The sequence below is a fragment of the Protopterus annectens genome, chromosome 3.part0, assembly GCF_019279795.1.
Source record: "Protopterus annectens isolate FY-2018-M chromosome 3.part0, PAN1.0, whole genome shotgun sequence".
In the NCBI taxonomy this organism is placed as follows: domain Eukaryota; kingdom Metazoa; phylum Chordata; order Ceratodontiformes; family Protopteridae; genus Protopterus; species Protopterus annectens.
In genome coordinates this window covers 925,534,027-925,557,067 of record NC_056731.1, presented here as the reverse complement: position 1 = coordinate 925,557,067, position 23,041 = coordinate 925,534,027, and the positions used below count along the sequence as shown (strand labels likewise).

The 23,041-nt window shown below is 39.0% G+C and overlaps 1 protein-coding gene across 1 annotated transcript in view; it reads left to right on the top strand.

Moving 5' to 3' along the window:
- The window catches only part of LOC122796629 (leukocyte elastase inhibitor-like), a 192,464-nt gene that overhangs the window by 144,725 nt on the left and 24,698 nt on the right, over nt 1-23,041 (top strand). The window contains exon 5 of the mRNA XM_044065251.1: nt 15,892-16,059. Coding sequence (XP_043921186.1) covers nt 15,892-16,059 — 168 coding nt within the window. The remainder of the gene's footprint in view (nt 1-15,891; nt 16,060-23,041) is intronic.

Genomic DNA, 23,041 nt, shown 5'->3' with positions numbered 1-23,041 from the left:
AGGAAGAAAAACAGAGACCCATTCTGGATCCCTCTACTGCTAAACACCTTTCTAAAGGTACCCAGTTTCAAAATGCTCTCCTTGCATACCCTTCTGCCTTTTATTTTTCCTCATGCCTTTCTTGCTGCTTTGCCCTTTGGTCTTCTTATGTCACCAAAAGTTTTAACAAATTGCCTAGCTCTAGTGGTAGCCTTCTGCCTTACACAGGGAATTCAAGTTTTCCCTTACCTGGACAACCTACGTATTCATGCTTTCTATGAAGAATCCCTATTTGAGCATGTACATTTCATGGTACATCTCATATCCATCCCAGGGTTCACAATCAACTTCCAAAAATCCTATCTTGCGTCCACTCAAGACCTTGTATTTCTGTTTTGCAGACTAGACACATGCAGGATGCTTGCCTTCCTTCCTAAGAAAAAAGTTCTCAGTCTGGCCACCTTCTTCAAAAACCTCTACTCAGTGTCTTACTGCACAGGAAGGGAAGTACTCAGGGCTGTGGATTTCATGGCATCTGCCATTCCAATGTTTCCTCTGGTGAACTACATATGTGGAACATTCAGTGGTTTCTGAAATCAGTTTAGTCTCAAAATTCCCATCTCCTGGATACCCTGATCCCTCTATTGCCTTGCCTCAAAAAGGAGCTACTCTGGTGGGTAAAACAGGTCATGCTCAATCAAGGACTTCCTTTCACCCCAACCCCACCCAATCAAGTTCTTACAGATGCTTTGGACAGAGCATGGGGAACTTGGACAGGATCCCACCAAGTACAGGGGAAGCGGTCTTCCCCTCTCCTGAAGGAAAACATCAACCTGAAAGAAATGAGAGCCCTTGTGCAAGCACTGCATATTTTGTCCATCTATGGAAACCAGACTCACTACTGGTGTACATCATCATCTGACCAAACAAAGGGGCACAAGGTGTTACCCAATGTGCAGGCCAGCACAGGAAGCATGGCACCTAGCCACAGAAGTGGTCATGACTGACAGCTTAATGCATTCATTCACAGGGGAATGTACTGGGGGACTTATTAAGCAGATTCTTGGAGGACCTTCACAAACAAACAAGTCCCCAAAACAATAAGGCATCAGTGGAGAACACCACACGTAGACCTTTTTGCTTTACCAGAAAATCACCAGCTTCCCCTGTTCTGCACCAGGAGTCATTTCACCTTAGTTTAGAGTTCAGATGTTTTCTCTTTCTAGTGACTGGGGAGGTTCCTGTATGCCTTCTCCCTTTTGCCACTACTTCCAAAAATCCTTCTAAAAGTTCAAAACAAAGCTCCAAAGCTCATACTCCTGGCCTCCTTCTGGCCAAGACAGCATTAGTTTCCCCTCCTACTCCAGCTATCCAAGGGAAACTATTGGAAAATACCATTATAACCAGATCTGCCCACTTAACAGCAAGGTCTGTTTCTCCATCCAAATCTAGTCTATTCAGTCTCACTCTGTGGATTATAGAGTTCTGATCCCTAAAAGACACTTCTTCTTTGACAAGGTTGTTCAAGTTCTACAAGCAGACAGAAAACCTTCCACCAGAAAATCAAGTATGGCTAAGTGGAAAAGATTTTCTATTTGGTGCTTCAAGTACAGCCAGGACCCACTCTTATCAGATACCCATTCAGTTCTCAAATATCTCTGTGAATTATTATACTCCGGTTTAGCTTACCCTTCCATTAAAGCCCATCTGTTTTCCATTCATGCATGTTTGCCTGTTGATCCTCTCTCATGTCCAGGACAGAGGTAAAACTTTTCATGAGGGGGCCTTACACCTTAAGCCACCTAAGAAACCTGTTTATCCTCCTTGGGATCACAGATTGGTGCTGGTAAAAACTTACTTTGCCCCCCTTTTGTGCCAGCAGCCTCTGCCAGTTTAAAATTCTGCAGCTGGAAGACTAACCTACTGCTAGCCCTAACCTCTGCTGTATAGTGTCTGAACTTTACGCTGTTATGGCTATTTCACCATTTCTCATTTTCCATAGGGACAGGGTGACTCTCAGGGCCAATCCATCATTGATGCCTAAGGTAGTGAATGAAATGTCTCTCAACAAGGCTATCCACTGGGTCTATATTACATGATTGAAATCTTAGATTATCGAACACCTAAAGGACGATCACTAAATCTCGAACCCTTAAGATCAAAAATGGATGTTTCCACATAGGGAAAATAAAAATAAAAAGTTGTAAACAGAAATAAAGTAGGGGGCTTTGTCCCCCACACCCCCTGATGTGGGGGGCTGTGCCCCCTACACCCCCCTAACTAAATATACCAACTCTACTCTGAGATTGCTCTACAGCAGAAAAAGAACAAAATCCATGTAATGGCCGAACGACTCATTTCCCTGTGTGGAAACAGCCATTCGCAATTTTCAGACATCGATATTTACCTAGGGTTTTGATCACATAATAGGGAGCCTGTCCAGCTGCCTACCTTTTTCCCTAATCCCCAAAGTAAGGGGAAAGACTTCTCCACTCACTGGATGTTCACAGGCAGCTAAGGTTTTACTTGGACAAAGCAAAAATTAGCAGAAACACTGACCAACTTTTTATTTCATTCATGGAGTCCAAACTGGGCCAATCCATCTCTAAGCAAAACATTGCGTCTTGGATAAAGAAGACTATTTCTTTGTGTTATACACAATATGGGAAAGCATTGCCTTCCTGCCCAAAAGCACATTCCACTTGGGCAGTGGCCTCCTCTGGGGCATTCGACAAAGTTGTAGGTGCCGTGTCTATCTTAGAAGCGGCTACCTGGTCTTCTGTGCACACTGTCACAAAGACTGATGCCTTTTCAAGATCCAGAGCTGTGTTTGCTAGGTCTGTCCTGTCTGGTCTCCTGGACAGCCCATCCTCCTTTTAGCCAACCTCCATTTTCTCTACCTCCTTCAGCTGTATGTTAAGAATACTGTAAAACTGATTTTAGTCATTGCATAGCATAGTTATGTAAGAATTTACCATAACAGTAGATGTCCTACTGATCACTGTTGCATTATTCCTTCCCTCCCCTCGTCCCTTCTTTTCTTCCTCTGCTCCAATATTTCTCTTTCCCTTTGTTGTAAGCTATCACCTAATAGACATCTTTCAGGGGAATTTACTTACCTCTTTGAGCTACACGCCTCTTAGCTGACTACTTTCCTCTCTTAGTAGTCTTTAGGCTGCTGGCTTGGAGATAGTCTGAGGTACTCATGTACATCTGCTTATATACCCTGGCATATATGATCTGAGGTCACATGTCAGATGTACGCTCTCTGGAAGGTATAGATGTTAGTGGGTGAAAACCCGTATGTTAAGATTATTGCAACAGTGATCAGTAGGACATCTACTGTTATTGTAAGCTCTTACGCAGCTGTACTTTCCACCTTTTCGTGGCATTATATCTTGGGAGTAATCTGATGTTCTTCTATTTATATATATCTGTTTATATATATATATATATATATATATATATATATATATGTGTGTGTGTGTGTGTGCGTGTGTGTGTGTGTGTGTGTGTGTGTGTGTGTGTGTACATACAGAAAGAACAGAGCAGAGCGAACACCAAGACTCTGAATATATATTAAAATCAAATACTCTTGATTATTTTACTATATATATATATATATATATATATATATATATATATATATATATATATATATATATATAGCCTCCATCTCACATAAGTTTTTATTATCCCCAATATCCCATCCGACTACTTATTTACCTGTCTGTATGCTAAATATAAACAGTGTCACTCCCCCTCACTTCCCCCTCCATGCGTTTAACAGTCCTATTTATTTCATATATATACTTTCTTAAAACTCTCTGGTATTTCATGTTAAGCTCTTAAACTCTACCTTGCTATGTAGCTTACCTATCTTTGCCTCTATCTGTGCATTAACATGCATTGTCTACATTACCCTGTCACCTCTCCTTCTCACTCTTTTAATTACCTGCACAGGCACAGGAGCAGGAAGGAGAATGGGACTGAGTGGCATGTTGCTCACCCATCCTACAGGGAGGAAGGTAGCTTGGCTCACCACTTGGGCAACACCCAGTAAGATGACTGGGTTGAACAGTCAGTGGAGTCCAGGCCAGAGGGATGTCTTACCTCTGTGTAGCCATGTAGGGTTGGGAAATCATGTGGGGAAGCTCGCATGTTCCTCCTCATAGAATAGCAGTGCTAGCATTCCTCAGAAGCTGCAGAGAGGTGCCATGTGCTCCAGGTGGTGGGGGAGAAACTCTGATATTTGCCTGGAAGGCAGCCTTATGATTGGCTCCCACCTCACAGGGGAATGAATTGGCTGGTGTTGGCTGTCTTCCTGTGAGGGCTGAATGGGGTCTTAGGTTGCATGGGCTGCCGGTGGTAGGCAGAATGGTTTCAAAAAAAAGGTTGAGTCCAACATAGCTGAGATCAGTCTTTCCATAACCTTATGCATGTTGCTCAAGAGGCTAGTTTGTCTGTAGAACTGGAAGTCCTGTCCCCTTTATCTTTTTACATATTGGGTGCCATATCTGTTTTTCTGTCAATAGGAATTTAACAAGTAGAGTAAGATAACCTAAAATGTTAGTGAGAAGTATATACTGGTATTTCCTCAAAAAATGTAGCCATATATTGGAAACCTTATGATAATCTGCAGCTTTATTAGTGTTCAGTACTTAAAACAAAGACTTTGTCTTATACTACATAATGTAATTCATTTTTTTTGCAAACATAAATTTCCAATTGGTATATGAATCCATAGAAAACAAAGGTGTTAATATTTCAACAATTTCATTACCATTTTGGAAAACAGCTGTACTCTTATTTAGGCTGATAGCATCACTAGCCTTACAGTCCTTGAGAAGTTTTAAGACACAGATGTACATATATGTGTGTGCACATGGAAGGTTGCCCCTGAATAGGCAGCAAGACAGGAAGTACAAAGCCAGCAGATGTATACATGCAAGTAGGTGTGCCCAGTTAGATAGTCATACAGCACATGTGCCTTACACCTCCAAACCATCTGATGTGAAATTAAGTGAACAGAGCCATCAGTGTAACATAAAATCTATTGTTCATGTCTGTTCAAGAACTAAAATTTGGGTGGGGCCTACACTTCTGACAGTCAGCTTTGAGGAACACTATGTGAAGACCATGCAGGATGATGGTCTTACAAACTAACAGGGTTCAGTACCTGATGCTGTTGTCTTCCTTCCTCCCAGGTTGATGTACAAGGTATATAATTCATGGAGACATAACTGTCTGCTTAAAGGAGTATTCACACTTTCTAATTCTGCAAATCCAAGACTGCCGCCTAGAGAAATGATGTATGTTTTCCAATATGATTCACAGGCGTATAGGTTCATTTTAAAAGGATGTAACCAACTGGCCTTCAGGAAGCTTTTTTATACATAACAATATGTTGATATTTTCTAACTGTCATGTATGTATCAAAATTATTTTTGAAGGAAATCGACAACCAACTTTCCTGATTGTAATACAAAACTTGTTAAAGAATTTAGGACAGCATTGCCCAATATGTTTGCTGCTGATATTTATTTATAGGTTTAGAATTCCCAATGAGGTGTTAGATCCCCTGAGATACAATCTAGGAATACAATTTTAGCTAGAACCTGATGAGAAATTGCCTTATAGACCAGATAGAATTAATTTCTAGCCTATAAGTTTTCTAGTAAGGAATCATTTTTCCTTCTCAAATTATTTTGAAGGCTACAAAACACATAAGTGTACTCAGGAGCTGGGTGATTAGTGAGGTATGTAGGTAAAATACTGGACAATCAGACTGCAGTCTGCTGACTATTATGAGCCTGGACATTAACTAGAGGCCAGAATTAAACCATGGACTTTGTGTCTGTTTAGTGAAGACCTTAACCATTACACTAACTCCAGTGCCTATGGTAGTAAAATAATCTCCCTGGAGGGCCTAGAGATGTCGCTTTAAGGTCTGGTGGGCTACACAATACACTTTTCAGTTTTTGACACACAGACACTATAGAAAGATTAAGCTGCTGTCTTCATTTGTTCCCAGACATCTAGTGATGAAGTAATTGTTAATAATCTAACATTTGTTTAATAATCATGATTTATACTGCTTTTGCCAAGTCTCATGGTGCTGCATTTATTGGTATTTAAAGTGAGATCACTAATATGACACTGCATGTGCATTTTTCTTTCTCATGGTAGTAGTCATGTGAGCTGTTATATCACACAAGCAATGTAGACTAGTATTTGGATGAGGTAAGACCTACTGGAGTCTGGTACTGGTCAATTATAGTTTATAGCAGAGCTATACTTTGGATGTGAAGAATTCAAACTGAAGCCCAGCATGGTTTTATGAAGGGCTGCTCGTTTAATTATTTTCTGTTTTAACTTAGTAGACACACTTGATCTGGAAATGTCAACCAATGTAATCTGCATAGCACAGGCCACACTATTTGATTCTGTACCTCACCTTAAGAGCTGTGTGAGATGTAAATGTTAGTTGTTGTTGTGTCTTTCGGCTTATCCTGGTTAGGGGTCGCCACAGCGGAACTCCGGTCCACTAATGTTTGGTAGTGGATTTTTACGTGCCGAGTTACCAGCCCTGATGCACAACCTTCAACAAAGGCACGCTCATTCACATATGTTTCCACACAGAAGACGCTCTAGCTGAGAATCGAACGGGACTTAAAAGGTTGGTGGCAAATTGGCTCGAAGAGAAAACTCTTTCTTGAAATAAATATGCCATTTGGGAGTACCACAGGTGTTTGCACTTGGGCCTCTGCTGTTAAGTATATTTATGTCAGAATTCCCAAGAGAGAGAGATGAACATCTGGACAAACAAGTTTGCAGATGGCACACAAATTGGAGAAATAGTTTCTAATATATAAGTGATTACATAGCTCTACAGAGGCTTAGGTACCCTAAATAAATTGTCTAAAATAAGGAATATATACTCTTTGTTAACTCATTCATTCCAATGGAGCACAGGAATTTTGCACTGTAACTTCCATTGAGTGGAGCCTTTGCCTTTTGACAGAACCAAATTATGTCTTTACATTTCAAACAAATGTTCATATTTCTGGAACCATAGGAGTTATGAAAGACGTATAAATGGCAAAATCTTCAGCACAAACTATTTTTATGGTGCTAATATTCTTTAGGTTCTAGGTCTTAAATCGAATTTTATAAGTTACAGTAAACACAGTAGCTATTACATTTGTAATATTTTGTAAACAATGTACAATATCTCAGCAACCCCTCAAGTTACAAACATACTGTCAGTAGCATTTCATACATCCAGCTGAGAGTTTTTCAAATGAGGCTAAGGAGTTCTGTCATTGTTACTTGGTTGTTGAGATATATGGAAAAATGTGAGAAATATATCTATATAAATTAATATCATGAAAACAATAGTTAATATCTATTTACTTGCACTGGACAGAGGTCAAATATTAATGCATTTGAGATTGCCATTGTGTAAACTTTACGATGAAGTCTTTTAAAACTTGTACATAGCATGGTTTTGCAACTATTGATGCAGATATGAACAAGCAATTTTTGATGGCTAGAGGCGCCAGTAGAAGTTAACTGCAGATGCACCTAGAGGTGTCACTTGGATGTAATGAGTTAAACAATGTAAGGTTATATGTTGTGGGCAACATGTCAATGTCAACAAAATCCCTTGGATGACTGTATCATAACTATGGAGGATATAATTAGAGACCTAGGAACAGATGTCGATAAACAGCTTAGATATGAAGATAACATTAATTGGGTAATAAAATATTATGCTGTAAGGAAGGCTTTCCTGTATTCCCTATTAAGTAGGGATGAAAAGGCAACAGTTCCTATATTTAAAGCAGTAATAAGGACATATATTTGAATAGTGTGCAGATTAAGAAACTAGAAAGGCTTCAGAATACTTTTACAAGGCAAGTAACTAACAGGAGGCCTTCAAAGTATAAGGACAGGCTTATTCAACTATCATTACTTTCAACTGCATATAGATTAGCAAGGGAAGATCTGATTTAGAGGTATCAAGTTAGTGAGGTTTTCACACTGATGCTAGATGTGGAGTTTGTACCACATCAGTATCCCACTAGGAATCTAATTTTTTCCTTCAAGCATCGTGTGCATGTAAGATATCTTCAAAAAAGAATTAGTTTTATTATAGAATTGGTAGATTATGGAATTTCTTGCCATTTAATATCAGAAAGGCAGAAAGTCAAGTTACCTTCAAAAGTCTTTGAGCAAGTGGGGTATAGGTTTAGATAATGACTATAATGTTTTGTACAAACTCTTTGATAGCTTCTAATGAGGTTTTGAGTTTCTTTATATAGCTACTTTGAACACTGAATATCTGTCATGGCTATTGAGACAAAGCTGCAACTCTTGCAATACTCCTCAATTACACCCAACGTTTGTGACGCTACTTGTGGTTATGTACTACTGTAGTTACTTTGTGCAGAATTTATTGCCGAGTGTGCATGTTAAGAAATGTTGCAGTGGTCACCTCTGAGGTTAATTGCTTATTGTTCTGCACCTCTTGTTGAACTAGTTAGTATGGCTGTTCTGTGGATCATCAGCTACTTATGACCACATTAATGCTGGGTGAAGGCTTGGCACCTCTGCATTTCTGCAACATATATTATATTTTTGACAGCTGTATACTGTCCCCCAGCTATGTGCATATTATGTACATCTCAGTTAATTCAATATTAATTCATTAAGTTGGTTAGTCATAGTTTGTTAACTGGGTTAACTCTGATGACATGCTCATTTTCAGAGGAGACCTTGGGAAAAGAGCAGTACAGTACACAAAGTATTAAAGATGTACTGTACATCATCCATGGTTACCACTGAGTATAATGCATACCATGAATGATGTCTGAATGCTGCAGCGTGCTGTGATATTCCACCTTACCACTTGCTTTGAGCTGAGAAGTGAGATGGTGTTGCTGGTTTTTGATCCTTGTCTCTAAGGAAACTACATCAATGACAGTCTTGCATCAGACAACTGGGGTTTTAATTTAGACATCCTGATCTTATGTTTGCTTTGTGTCCCTGAAGCAGGAAAGAAAAAACAAAACAGCTCCCTGAAATACAAAGATGGTACCCTGACTGTGGCCTAAATTTGATTAATGGCCTTGGGTAGGAGTAGCCAGCCATAGGGACACGAGTGAATTGCTGATGCCAGCTTGCACATTCCTTATGGAGTATTTGCTTAATTACATGTTGCAGGATCACCATCAGTGGGAACATCTCTAATATGCACTTCATACATGCAGGTACAGGACATGAAGAAATGAACATAGCCAGTGAGTACATCACATCCCTTCACGCACAGCAGAAGTACAGAAGTATGTGCCTGGACAATGATCGGTGTAGTATGTGCTGTATCTGCTGTCCAAAAGGAGGGGGGTTAGGAGCATCCAAAAAAACTAACCCCTTCTTTACTCAAAGAAATTTTTATTAAAATATTTTCCATATCTTCAAATAGATTTAACCATAAATAGTGAAACATAAAAATAATATAACATAATCAACTAGTCAACTATTTACAAAAGAAACTATATACAATTGCTTAAGTATACAATCTATAACATCACATTTCCATATACAATATGCAATTTGTATTAAGATGCTGTGCTGATAATCAGATCAGTTTGTTCTGTCCAACATTTCATCAACTTTCTGCCAATAAGTGATGTATAATATTGTCTGATCAGTTCTTTTCTTTATGGTTGCTACTTCCATTCTAGACACGAAGAGTGTGATTTTCTTGAAATCTTGAAAAGTTGGTGGTGCTTTATTCTTCCAGTAAATTGTTACGGCTATACGTGCAATGGCAAGCAATGTCCACAGTAAACGATATTTCACTTCTGGGACACATTGTGGTATGGGTACATTAAACAAAACTAACGACTTGGTTAACTGAAAAGTATCATTAACAATTGTTTGAAAGAAATAATTTCAAACCAATATTTATTCAATGAATGACAGTAAAAAAATATGTGCTCCCAATCTGCTTTTGTATGCATTTTACATCCCCAACAATCATTCTAATCTATGCGGGGTTAGAAAGGATCTATGTAGGAATTTCCATGCATATAATTTCCACTGAACTGACTTGGTGATAAAAGGATAATTTCTTTTTCATTTTTATCAGGATCTTTTTGATTAACCTGATTATAATAATTCCAATAACTATTAATGGTATAGTTTGTTGTTTCTTTAAGTGTCTTATAAATTTTGAATAGATATCCTTGTCCTTTATAAGTATTATTTATTAAAAGTATCACATAATCTATGAACTTAAGAATATTATTTTTAAAAGTTGGTGTCATCAATTCCAGCTTATTTGTGATGTACTATCTTATTTGTCGTACTGGTAGCCACAATTTATCATCTAACTCAAATTTCCTTTTGCTTTGATCTAGTATGAGTAATCTATTGCCATTGAGTATCTGATACCAATAAATCACTTATTTTTCTTTAAGCTCTTTAATTACATTTGAATCAAAGGTAGTTATGCATTCTTGTGTACAAGCTATAGGATGTAATATAAAAAACATGTCTTTATATCTGGGTTCATGTTTATATATTTTCTAAATAGTATTATTGTTTCAGTAACAATTATTTACTTTGTTTTTATACTTTTATTAAATGTTATGTTATCTGTTATCACATTATAAAAGACTTTTGTTGGATTTATATTATATTATTTATGGGCTGAGTTACTAATGACATTACATATAGATTCATGAATTAATTTCCATTTGGCTGTATAAGTTCAGTTCAATAGAGTAACTGTTTTAGTAATAGATGCAAATGAATAAATCTCTATATCTGGTAGATTAGTTTCACCCTTCTCCCAACCTTTTAAATGGTTATTAAGCAATTCTAGGCTTATTGTTAAACCAAAGGAAATTCCGCATCATTTTACTGTATTGCTGTATAATTTTCTTAGTAGGAGGTATGGAAAAGGATTGCATATAATATAACAATTTGGAGAAAATGATTGATTTAATTATATACAACCTATCTTCCATTGTATAAAACATCTTATTCTATTTCTGCATAAATGATTTTATTTGACTTAGTATATGAATATAGTTAATATTTATTGCTTCTCTAGTGTTGCTAGTTAGTAAGATTCCTAGGTATTTAATTTCATTATAAGGCACTAAGTACTTAACAAAGTCATGGTTTAATTCCCTTTTATTTGAGTTAATTAATACAATTTTAGTTTTTATTTCATTAAATACAAGAGCAGAAATAGTTTGAAAAGTTCTGCTGATGCATTTTATCAGCAAGTGTCTACACTCTGGGATAACATGCATATACTACAGATTATCATTAGTACACCTGCATGCATTAAGCATGCCCTGGACAGGCTCATGCAGGTTGTGGATCAAAGAAGTTAGGCCTTGATATCCCATTTGTACATACAGGTTCTGCACAGTTTCTAGGCTGTGAATTATAGGATATGAATTAATTCATACACCACTTTGTTGGGGCTCTCTACTGAAATGTTTAGACTCATAATAATGAGACTGAAAATGTTGAAAAAAGACTCAGAAAAGACTGAAAATACCATAAGATAGCTTTTCTCCTTTAAAGTTGCTATTTACAGAGGTGCAAGCCTCCCTGCACCCCCAGACTTATGTATACCTACTCAGAGGTCATTATATCTTACAGACAAGTAAATATTTCAAGAAAAAGCACTCTCAGAATTAGTATATGTAGGTCTTCATTTTCAGTCATCCAGCCTTGTTATTCCAGGACTTGCACTAATGAGTCTTGATATATCAAACAGTTACCATTTCTTGGTGTTGGTGCTGGGGTCATGGGTGGTCTGTGCAGGACACAGTGAACAAATAGGAGAAAATGAAGGGTAACAACTAACCTCTGGTAAGGAACAAGACATGCAAGGATGCAGTCAACAACTTAACAGGAAAATCACTCAAATCTCATTCCAGGTGACCGTGCACTATTCAAGCCATACAACTTTTTGGAAAGAGACCATCGGCATGGCATCTGCAGAAATAGTGATATATTATATATATATTGTTCATCAGAGAAATTACCTTTGATTACTTTTCTGCCTTCCAGTATAGCTTGGATGTTAGGGGTAAGCATTCATTTACAACTATGATGGTTATGAGTCACTTATAGCATTGAGAGGAATTGAAGTCTCTTTTATCGGCAGCAGCAGCAGCACCTGTGCTGGGACAACAACAACTTGAGAAGTGCAGACCCAACGTCCTGTGAAACAAGTCCAAGCACAAGTGTAAACAATAAATCCTTGTAAACCAAACAGTTTGCCCACACAAGAAAGTGGCAGTGTAATAGTAGATATAAACTGGAACTTTAAATCCCTGTAAGCCGAGTGGTAATTCCACATGAAAGAGCAACAAAAACAGGATAAATAAACTGTGAAACTTTATTTCATGTAGAGTGTGCTGGGACCCCAGATGCTATAGGGTTGCCATCTGTAGGATCAGTGATACCCAGGATACTTGTATTATGGAATTTCTATATCACAAGAGTCCTCTTGGCAACCTACTGGGGTATGTAAAGTCATGCTACCAAATTAATAAAGTCCCTCCACTTTTAATTGCTGTTGTCAGTTGTGTAAGCTAAGTAAATACTTTACCCACCTGTTGTCTTATGTAGATCCATAATACTGACAGCTCACTCAGCAAACAAGCATTGCTCTTGAGTTAGCCTTGTTTACTACATTTTCACAGATCTTCCATCTGTTTAGCATCCTTGCCACACTCTAAGAGGGTCCTGAATAAATCCTGTGCCCTCTTTGTCAGATAAAAGATTTATTTTACTTTCTGCACTTCATTTAACTGCTTTAGCAGCCATTTTTGCAATTTGTTATCTAGTATCCTGATATTGTACTGTTTGCTGATTGCTGAGAACTGCATTTTTAAGCAGCTTTACTGGTGGGGCATTGAATTTTGACAGACTATCGCGTAATAGGACATAGTTTGCTTTAGAATAGTTCCTAACTGTAACAGCTTTTTCTGGGTTTTCCAGATTGAGGCAGCCTTGTGATACAACCTCGTCAGTGAGGATGTAACACAGGGTGGGGGGTGTAGGGGGTACAGAGCTCTCCCATATTGGTGAGAACTAGGCCCACTATGTTTGAACCTCTGGTTGAAGTGCAGTCTAACTGATCAAGAGCAATTTGTGTTAATAAATTCTAGGAAATGTTGTGCCTACAAGTTAGATGCAGTGTGTGTTTCCCAGTCTATAGAGGGATAATTAAAGTTTCCCATGAATACAGTCTTTGGGTGGATGGAGAGTGCCTCCAGCAGGTCTAGATAAGAGTTGTGGAATTCTTGTGACATAGATGGTGACCTATAGCTTGCTAAGATATGGTAAAGGACTCTATCTAAGGTGATTTGCACATAGATGAACCCCAGGGTATGGAGACAGTGCTTTAAGGTGTATAGGATATTGAATCCAGTTTCCACAGAATCCAGTGCCATCCAGGCAAAGATAAGTTCTTAAACTGAAATATTGCACTTGTTTTTTCACTGTTAAAGTGACCACTGTTTGTATTTTGCAATTTTCTGAGCATTTAAAGTACATTTCTGGTACAAATCCTCTTTTCCCCTTACTGTTTGATACTTGAACGGTTTTGTCCTGTAATTGCCTTGTAGAGGGGAAATTTAGCTAGGGAATAAGTTGCTTTTTATTGCCTTGCATTTGATGGCCATTTTTGCTGTGCTTTTACATTAAGAGTAGTAAGGTCATCCATCTTGTGGTAGAAGGTGTTTGCCTGCTCTGTCTGAGCTGGGAAGTGCTCCAGAGGGGCTTGAAGTGTAGTCATTTATTGGTTATAAGGTTCAGGAGCTAGATTTTACTTTAATTTCTGCTTCTTTAAATTAAACACATTTGAACTGAGCAGTGGTTGGCAGTGTCCTGTAAAGACACAAGCACTTGGACAGTCAGGATTACCTATAAAACTAGTATTAGTACTGTAACCTGCAATTCAGTGAAGCATTGTGTGGAATTAAGCTCAGATCAGCTAGTTTGCACATCAGATAGGACTAATACCATATCCTAGCACTATTCAACTCTAGTCCCTAAACCTAGAGACCACCATAAGAGACCCCTGGAAACGCAGTCCTCAAACCCTAATAGCCTACCCTAATACAGGTCTGGACAATATGGATATGCAATTTCCAAATGTCTCTGTAGCCAGCTTGGTAGAGATGGGCATCCTGAGACAATATAGCAACTGTTTCATGTTCACAGACAAATCTGTGAAATGTGACCTTATTAAATCATGCCTTGCCTGTTATGCATGAGTACTGAAGAGTCTGTGCTCATCTGCATATGCACCTTGCATTATTTCCAGAAGCACTTAAGCTCTCCATGCTGTCTCTGAATCACATGCACTTTTGTATAACTTTTGTGATATACGAGTGGTGCATGGTGTGGAATCTTACTGCATTTGGAGCTTTTCTCCCCGGGCCTCCGCTGAAAATGGACATGTATCCTGTCGGACTCTCCCGGTTAACAAATGTAAAATAAATAAATAAATAATAAATAAAATAACACTACAGTGATGACAAGACTAAACTGCATACTCTAAAACAGACATTCCATATTCAATGTATCCTGAAATGTTTAAATAGTCTCCCATATGGTGTAATATGAAATTCCAGTAATGAGTCCTTTAAACCAGAATAAATTCATAGATGGGCGTAAATACAGTTCTTCTGGCTACTGTGCTGGCAGCCTTGAAAATGTAAGTGATGACAGGTCTGTACGTACATATGATGTGCCAATGGTAGGATGATCATGTCACTTTTATGCTGGGAAAGAGCAAGCCCTCTGCAGTGCACAATTTGCTTTGTGCATGTAAATCATTATGTAGTGAGCTTTCTGGACTTGTGCCTTAGCTGCAGTTCAGGGTTACAATTTGGATGCATTTAATCTTCTTGATTTGACAAAACACTCACAGACTCTAGAAAGAAATATGATTCTAGTAGATCTACTGTATGTGTCCATGTAGCTTCACAGTTAAAGTTTGTTAGCTGAGAATCACAGTCAAAGAGTTCTTTATTTTTAAAACTGGTATTTTACAAGTGGTCATCATTTTAGGAGCTCTTTTGTTATATGGCCACAAAGCTCTTATATGTGGTTAAATTAATTAATTTAATGAATAAATGAAGTAATTAATTAATTAATACATTCATTCATGTTTTCATAACCCACTTAATATAATTCATGGTATGTTTGTATGAAGCCAGGGGGGGCTATACTGGCAGTCAGTGCATTGAAGGCAGAAAAAATAATCCTGAACAGGGTGCCAAGCCGTCACGTATATACTCAGTCACATACAGTATGCATACAATGCAGACTTTGGAGGATTACCAGTTCACTTATGACTCATATTTTGGAAGTGGGAATAAATGGGAACATCCAGTGAAAACCCATGCAGACACATAGGTATGTGCAACTGGAGAGCCAGGCTTACTAAGATATTGGTGCTAACCACTGCATCACTGTGGCATGCTGTAGCTGAAACATCTATGGTATAAGAACCACATAAGTGACTCAGGTGCCCTACATCATCTACTGAGATTCATTTGTTCCTCATCATCCCTGGCATCTATACGCCAAAAAAATACTGCAAACATATAGTTTAAGAAAAAAAATGAACAGAAGCATTTTGTATTTTATCATACTATTTCATAAGTAGTCTGCCATTTTGATGGACTATACACTTCAGTATCTGTCAACAGATATTTAAAATGCTTGTTATCCATTATTTTCTTGATGCTAGATTGACAGGTATTGTATTATATATTGTTAATGATGTTGATCTAATTACATGCAATGTGCCAATATTAGCACAATAAACTGTTAACAGATGTACAATGTTGTGCTTTAAAGAATGACACAGTAAAGGTGCAGATGATGAAACTAGAAGAAGATTTCAGGTACAACTACATCAGTGAACTTCACCTTAGCATCCTTGAACTTCCATACCTGAAGGATGAGACAAGCATGCTAATCCTGTTACCTGATGACTTCACTGATGAGTCTACTGGGTTAGATCAAGTAAGTTAATTGTCTCTTAATTTATTGCATGATTTTCAGTGAGTGTCTTACCTTTATACCGTGTTGTATGTTAATAAAAATATTGATTACAAATGTCATTACATAAACAAAATGGTAATAATTGCATGAGTAGGATCAGAGAGTTGGATTACAGGAACCATTTGAAGTGTTTCAAGTGCAGTACTTCATAGATTACACAGATGAAGACCTAAAGCTGTGTTTTTACAACCATGAATTTCTCCAGAGGTGTGCCTTAACAAGAATGCTGTGTGTAGGTGTGTGGGTTAGGAGAACAGCAAAGGAAATGCAAGATAAATAACATGAACCAAAGGTGTGAATGATGTACACTTGCAGGAATCGTTAACTCTATTTTATAATAGCATGAAAGCATAGATAAGTAATGCTATAGATAAGTATGTGTTGGGGTATGAGTGCATGCACATCTACTTGTGTAAGATGCTTTCCTATTGGGAGTGTGAGACTCATAGCAGGTTGGGGTATGAGTGCATGCACATCTACTTGTGTAAGATGCTTTCCTATTGGGAGTGTGAGACCCATAGCAGGTTGGGGTATGAGTGCATGCACATCTACTTGTGTAAGATGCTTTCCTATTGGGAGTGTGAGACCCATAGCAGGTTGGGGTATGAGTGCATGCACATCTACTTGTGTAAGATGCTTTCCTATTGGGAGTGTGAGACCCATAGCAGGTTGGGGTATGAGTGCATGCACATCTACTTGTGTAAGATGCTTTCCTATTGGGAGTGTGACACCCATAGCAGGTTGGGGTATGAGTGCATGCACATCTACTTGTGTAAGATGCTTTCCTATTGGGAGTGTGACACCCATAGCAGGTTGGGGTATGAGTGCATGCACATCTACTTGTGTAAGATGCTTTCCTATTGGGAGTGTGAGACCCATAGCAGGTTGGGGTATGAGTGCATGCACATCTACTTGTGTAAGATGCTTTCCTTTTGGGAGTGTGAGACCCATAGCAGGTTGGGGTATGAGTGCATGCACATCTACTTGTGTAAGATGCTTTCCTATTGGGAGTGTGAGACCCATAGCAGGTTGGGGTATGAGTGCATGCACATCTACTTGTGTAAGATGCTTTCCTATTGGGAGTGTGAGACCCATAGCAGGTTGGGGTATGAGTGCATGCACATCTACTTGTGTAAGATGCTTTCCTATTGGGAGTGTGAGACCCATAGCAGGTTGGGGTATGAGTGCATGCACATCTACTTGTGTAAGATGCTTTCCTATTGGGAGTGTGAGACCCATAGCAGGTTGGGGTATGAGTGCATGCACATCTACTTGTGTAAGATGCTTTCCTATTGGGAGTGTGAGACCCATAGCAGGTTGGGGTATGAGTGCATGCACATCTACTTGTGTAAGATGCTTTCCTATTGGGAGTGTGAGACCCATAGCAGGTCGGGGTATGAGTGCATGCACATCTACTTGTGTAAGATGCTTTCCTATTGGGAGTGTGAGACCCATAGCAGAAAGTCCTGCTGCTTTGGAAAATAAAATGTGATACTAAAGATGAAATAGAGAATATCAAAACTCAATGTGCTACCATTAAACTAATTTAGTGGGAGGGCTCACACCCTCACTCTCCCTGACATAGGAAGTCGCACCCTTCCTACCAGATACTTATATTTATTACCTGCAAGATCATTCCATGCCAGAGAAAGTGAAAACCTCTATGGTACCAAAGCTTCTGACTCCCTGTTCACAGATTCAGTATTGGTTTTCTGAAGACTGCAAGTCTTGAACTTGTAATTTCTCCACCAACAATTGTAAGGTAATAGTGGTTTGCAAATTAAAATCCAATTGCTATTTTAAACAAGCAAACATATGACTGTAAGCTGCATATCGAAACAACTGCTAATGCTATTGTGACATTTATATAACAAGATTTGTAGGCTGACCTCTTCTGTGGATTAGCCAACAATATTCTTGGTATGATTACTGTAGTCTGGTTCTATTAGACATCAGGCTGCAACAAGGAAATATAAAGTTCTCCCACACTGCCATTAAAAATCAAAGCTCACATCTTCAATGAAAGAGTTGTTCAGTCCAACATGTGTATCAGTTGCACTGCTGACATACTTAGATAAAAAAATGTTGGCTCTACTGTTATTCATGATGGCAGATTGAGTGCCAGCTTATGTCTCCTTACCTCTTTTGGAGAACAGAAAAACACGTACTTACCTCATAAGAGTACTTTATGAGTCTTAACAATGGAATGTGGCATAACAGTGGGTTTATCATCCCCAGCATGATCCATCTCAGTTATGGGGTGGAAAACAAAGAACATCAAAGGCTTAGTGAACAAAAAAACTGATGTCAGCTCTCTTCCCAGTTTGCAAACTATTGTGTGCCACATAGGAATATGATCATACGTTCTTACCTATTACTCACTCATGTCATTAGTAGTTGGTGTGATCTTATAATGTGTCTGTAAATCAGGGTTTAAGTTTATTTGGTAGCCATAGCATAAGGTTTGGCACAAATGTGCTGAATACCCTCAGTCCCCATACTGAGCCCTGAAATAGTAAACTGTTGTTCATCATTTGAAAGGTTCCATAGGAACAACACTATTCTAAGGTAACTGCTACACATTAGCTGCTTTTCACCTACTTTCTCCTTTCCCTCCAAGTTTATGAGGACTGTTTCAATGATATTCATTCTCCTTATTAAAGTCCTCATTTTCATCTCACATTTAGCTTCCACCAGTGCCTATATCATCTCACTCTCCTTCCTTATCCTGAAGTTGGGCACCTCTATGAGTCTTTGCTGTAAGACAGAGGTTGTCCTCCAAATGTAGCTTGTTCTTCTTGCATACCCTTTAATTCTTTTTCTGAGTTTGACATCACCCCATGTTCCTACTTAGAGTGATCTATTTACTGTAGCCAATCATCAGGGTTCTTACCCTCTAAGTCCTAGCTTAAGACCACTGTTTCAACAGTATGTTTTTGTCTTCATACTCTATTTTAACAACTGTATGTTTATTTATTTATTCTTGGATATAATACCAGTGGTTGTTGCTGCCTGACTGTCTTCTACAGACTGCCTCAGTGCCCATTTATTATGACCACATTTTTGACTGTGTACACCTCAATTGCCCAATTGTGAGCAAATAAAGACTAATATTAATTGCCACAATGATGTATTTGAGCTTGTCTTACTCAGATACATGCTATTTCTACTTAGGTAGATCAATGACTATTTAACTGTGATCAGATAACAGCAGAGGTCAAGCAATTTCATCCATAGATTGCCTCTGAGCACTTCAATTACACCCACTTTATTGACTCTGCATACCTCAAAAGTATAGTCATGAGAAAATGAATGAACAGATGCATAAATAATGACCTTAATAATGGGTTTGAGCAAATTTGCTGTCAGATGCATACACTGAAAACTTTTACATCCCCTCTGTGCATGTACATGAATGCATGTGCACACACTCACGCACATGCACACACATACATGTCCACCATTTAAGGCCACTTTAATGAATGCATACACTTCAAATATCTGATTGTGATCAAATGAATGAATAAATACACAAATAATTGCCAATGTAATACTGTTAGGGACGTGTAGTGCAAAATATTGCAGCCCCCCCACATACACAAATGCACATATTCAGTATAGATGTGCTTACTGGTTGCAGCCAGTTTATTGATTCTGTATACTTAAGATGACTGACTGTGATGAAAGGAATGAATAGATACATAAAAATGGACTTAGTAATGTAGTTCAGCTGATTTTTCTCAGACACACTCAGGGCATTCCACTACAACACCCTGTAGAAAGACACACACACACACACACACACACACACACACACACACACACACACACACACACACACACACACACACACACACACACACACACTCACAGGTGTATCCACCAATTATAACTACTTTATTTACTCTGTGCACCTCAAATGTCTGACTTTGATCAAATGAATGAATGTGTAAGTAATGGTGAATGTAATATATTTCTGGTCACTGCTGTCAGATGCATACAGTGCAATACTGAAAACCTATATACACTTACACACACACACACACACACACACACACACACACACACACACACACACACACACACACACTCACGCACATACTGGCTGAAAAAATACACACCATATACCATCCTACAGTCTGGCTGGCAGTGGCATCTTAAGAGACTGCATAAGGTAACCACATGCATTTTATTTACATTTACCCACCACATCTGGTACTTCCAACACTAAAGTTCCTACGTGTTAGATTTAAAGACTGCACATTACAAAATGTGAGCTGACTCATCTGGGCTATTTTTAAACTGAAGCTTCTAAAGCTGAGCATGTATGAGTTTGCCCTCATAGACGATAGGCTGATTATGCCTTATAACAGGCCTACCCACCATTATGGGTGGGTAGAAATGACATTTCAATGGGGGTTGTCTATGGTATTAAAGCAGCCTTTCCCAGTGGCTCAAAATGCATCAAGTAACTAAATTAGATAGTACTCTGTAATTGCTTATGATTTTGTATGTGGAATGAACAGCCCTTAAATAAAAGAGAAGTCTGAAATTCACAGATTTTTATCAAATCTCCAGCCCTGAAATTTCTAGATAACCTGTGTGGTATTTAAAGACTTGCAAGAAGTTTTGAGTACTACACAATGGCTTGGCAAGTCATATACACCTCATTACTCAGCAGAGAAACTCTGTTGCACTGAGCATTGAGAGTTTTTGGGGTTGCATGTAAATGCAGTAGTATGAGTGAGTGGTCTTTGGTAATCAGTCCCATCGGCATTCCACTGTACTGCTCTACAAGGAGTTTTGCATAATCCAGTGAATCATAGGTTTATAGGCGTTTGATCTATGAGGATCTTAAGAAGTCTAGCCTTACATTCCCATGGTATTTTTGCCTTTTATTTTATATATGAGTAACAAAGAAGCGTGCAGCAAAAGGTTATGTTGGGACATTTACTTGTTGCCCCTTTCCATGAGGGACATGGGCGCTAAGCCAGTGGTGAATTTATAATTTCCCATCCAGTCATTCTGACTGATAACCATCCGTACTATGCAAGAGCAGTGCAAAGCAGTAAACAAAGAGTATATGTGCCTGCAGCACTTTAGCTATGTGCAGCTTATTTACTTCAATGGGAGAGTAAACAAAGTGTATAAGTGCCTGTAGCAATTTAGCTCTGTGTACCCTATAAACTTCAGTGGTAGAGTAAATAGTGCATATAAGTGCCTGCAGTACTTTAGCTGTGTGCACCTTATACACTTCATCGGGACAGTAAACAAAGCATATTCATGCCTGCAACACTAGCTATGTGCACCTTATGCACTTCAATGGGTATCTGCAGAAGATGAGGTAGAGCAACTTGGCTTTGTTCAGACTGTCAAGCCACATAATTAGTTTGTGGGTCTTTGTGTATATCCCTACAAGAACAGTGTGTGGTTGAGTGCTATGATTCTAAGTAGGTAAATGTTAATTGTGAGTGTATGTATGTGTGTCTCTCTGTGTATGTTGAATAGCTGCTGTCTAACACTATTAATGGAAGGAGAGTGTGCTGCCACTGGATGTGTGCATGTCTTCATGCATGAGTGTGTGACTGAGTGTCTTTCTTTGTGTGCGTCTGTGGGTTTGTGACTTTAAGTGTCTGTATAGGTGTGCGTGTGCGTGTGTGTGTGTGTGTGTGTGTGTGTGTGTGTGTGTGCATGCCATCTCTACTATTTATTTGGGGAGACTGAGTCAAGTAAAGCTGTCACAATAGTGGGTTTGCTGTATAACATCCCCTATCAAGTAGCCACTGGGGTAAACACACATGCACGCGCACACACACACACACACACACACACACACACACACACACACACACACACACATACACGCACACATATTCTCTCAGACATACACACATTTAAGCACCTACTGACATGTTCCCACTCATGGCACTACTCACGCACACACCTGCATGCATGTTTACACACACACATATGCTTGCGCATACACACACAAACACACACACACACAGACACACACACACACACACACACACACACACACACACACACACACACACACACACCCTTACACACTCTCTGCTTCTCTATACTTCTGTCCCATAGTCCTTCAGTGCGACCATCCAGGTACATATATAAACACTCACACACACAGATGCAACAATACACATTCATTCAGTTGCATTCATGCACATACACATAGACTTGTGTGTGCGCGCGCACACACACACACACACACACACGCACGCGCACACACGCACACACGCACACACATGCACATACGTACACAGAGACACACACACACACACACACACACACACACACACACACACACACACACACACACACACACACAGATGCACACTTCTCTAAAGCTGACTTTGGGCTCCTAAAAACAGAGGTGGCTAACATCTCAGCACCCATGCCAATGGAAAATAGCTGCATGACTGCCGCATCATACACCAATGCACTGTACGAGCATGTACACAAATGCATGGACCTTGCCATGCCAAATAGAACTAAGATGCCCTCCTCCAAAAAAGGAAGCCAGTCTGGTGGTTTCCAGCCATCAGTAAACTCTACGACAGAAGGAAGAAATGTTTGCAGGAAGAAATGAAGTCAGAAGACTGGAAAACCTCCCTTATGAGTCTCAACAAAAAGTTGAGATCCCTTATCAAATTCTCTAAAGCCAATTATGAAGGCAGAATTGTGGCTGACACGAAAAACAACCACAAAGCCTTCTATAGCTATATCAAAAACCTCCAAGGCAATATCTAGATTTGCTCTGAGTTATTGCACAGTAGCACCTCCTATACTGAGCCAACAGATATAGCCAACATACTGGCCGACAGATTCAGTACCAACTTTACCCCTCCCCCCAAGGGCCCTATGACAATACTAGAAGAAAGCCTGGTAAACACCATTTCTGCTGCACAGGTAAAAGCTG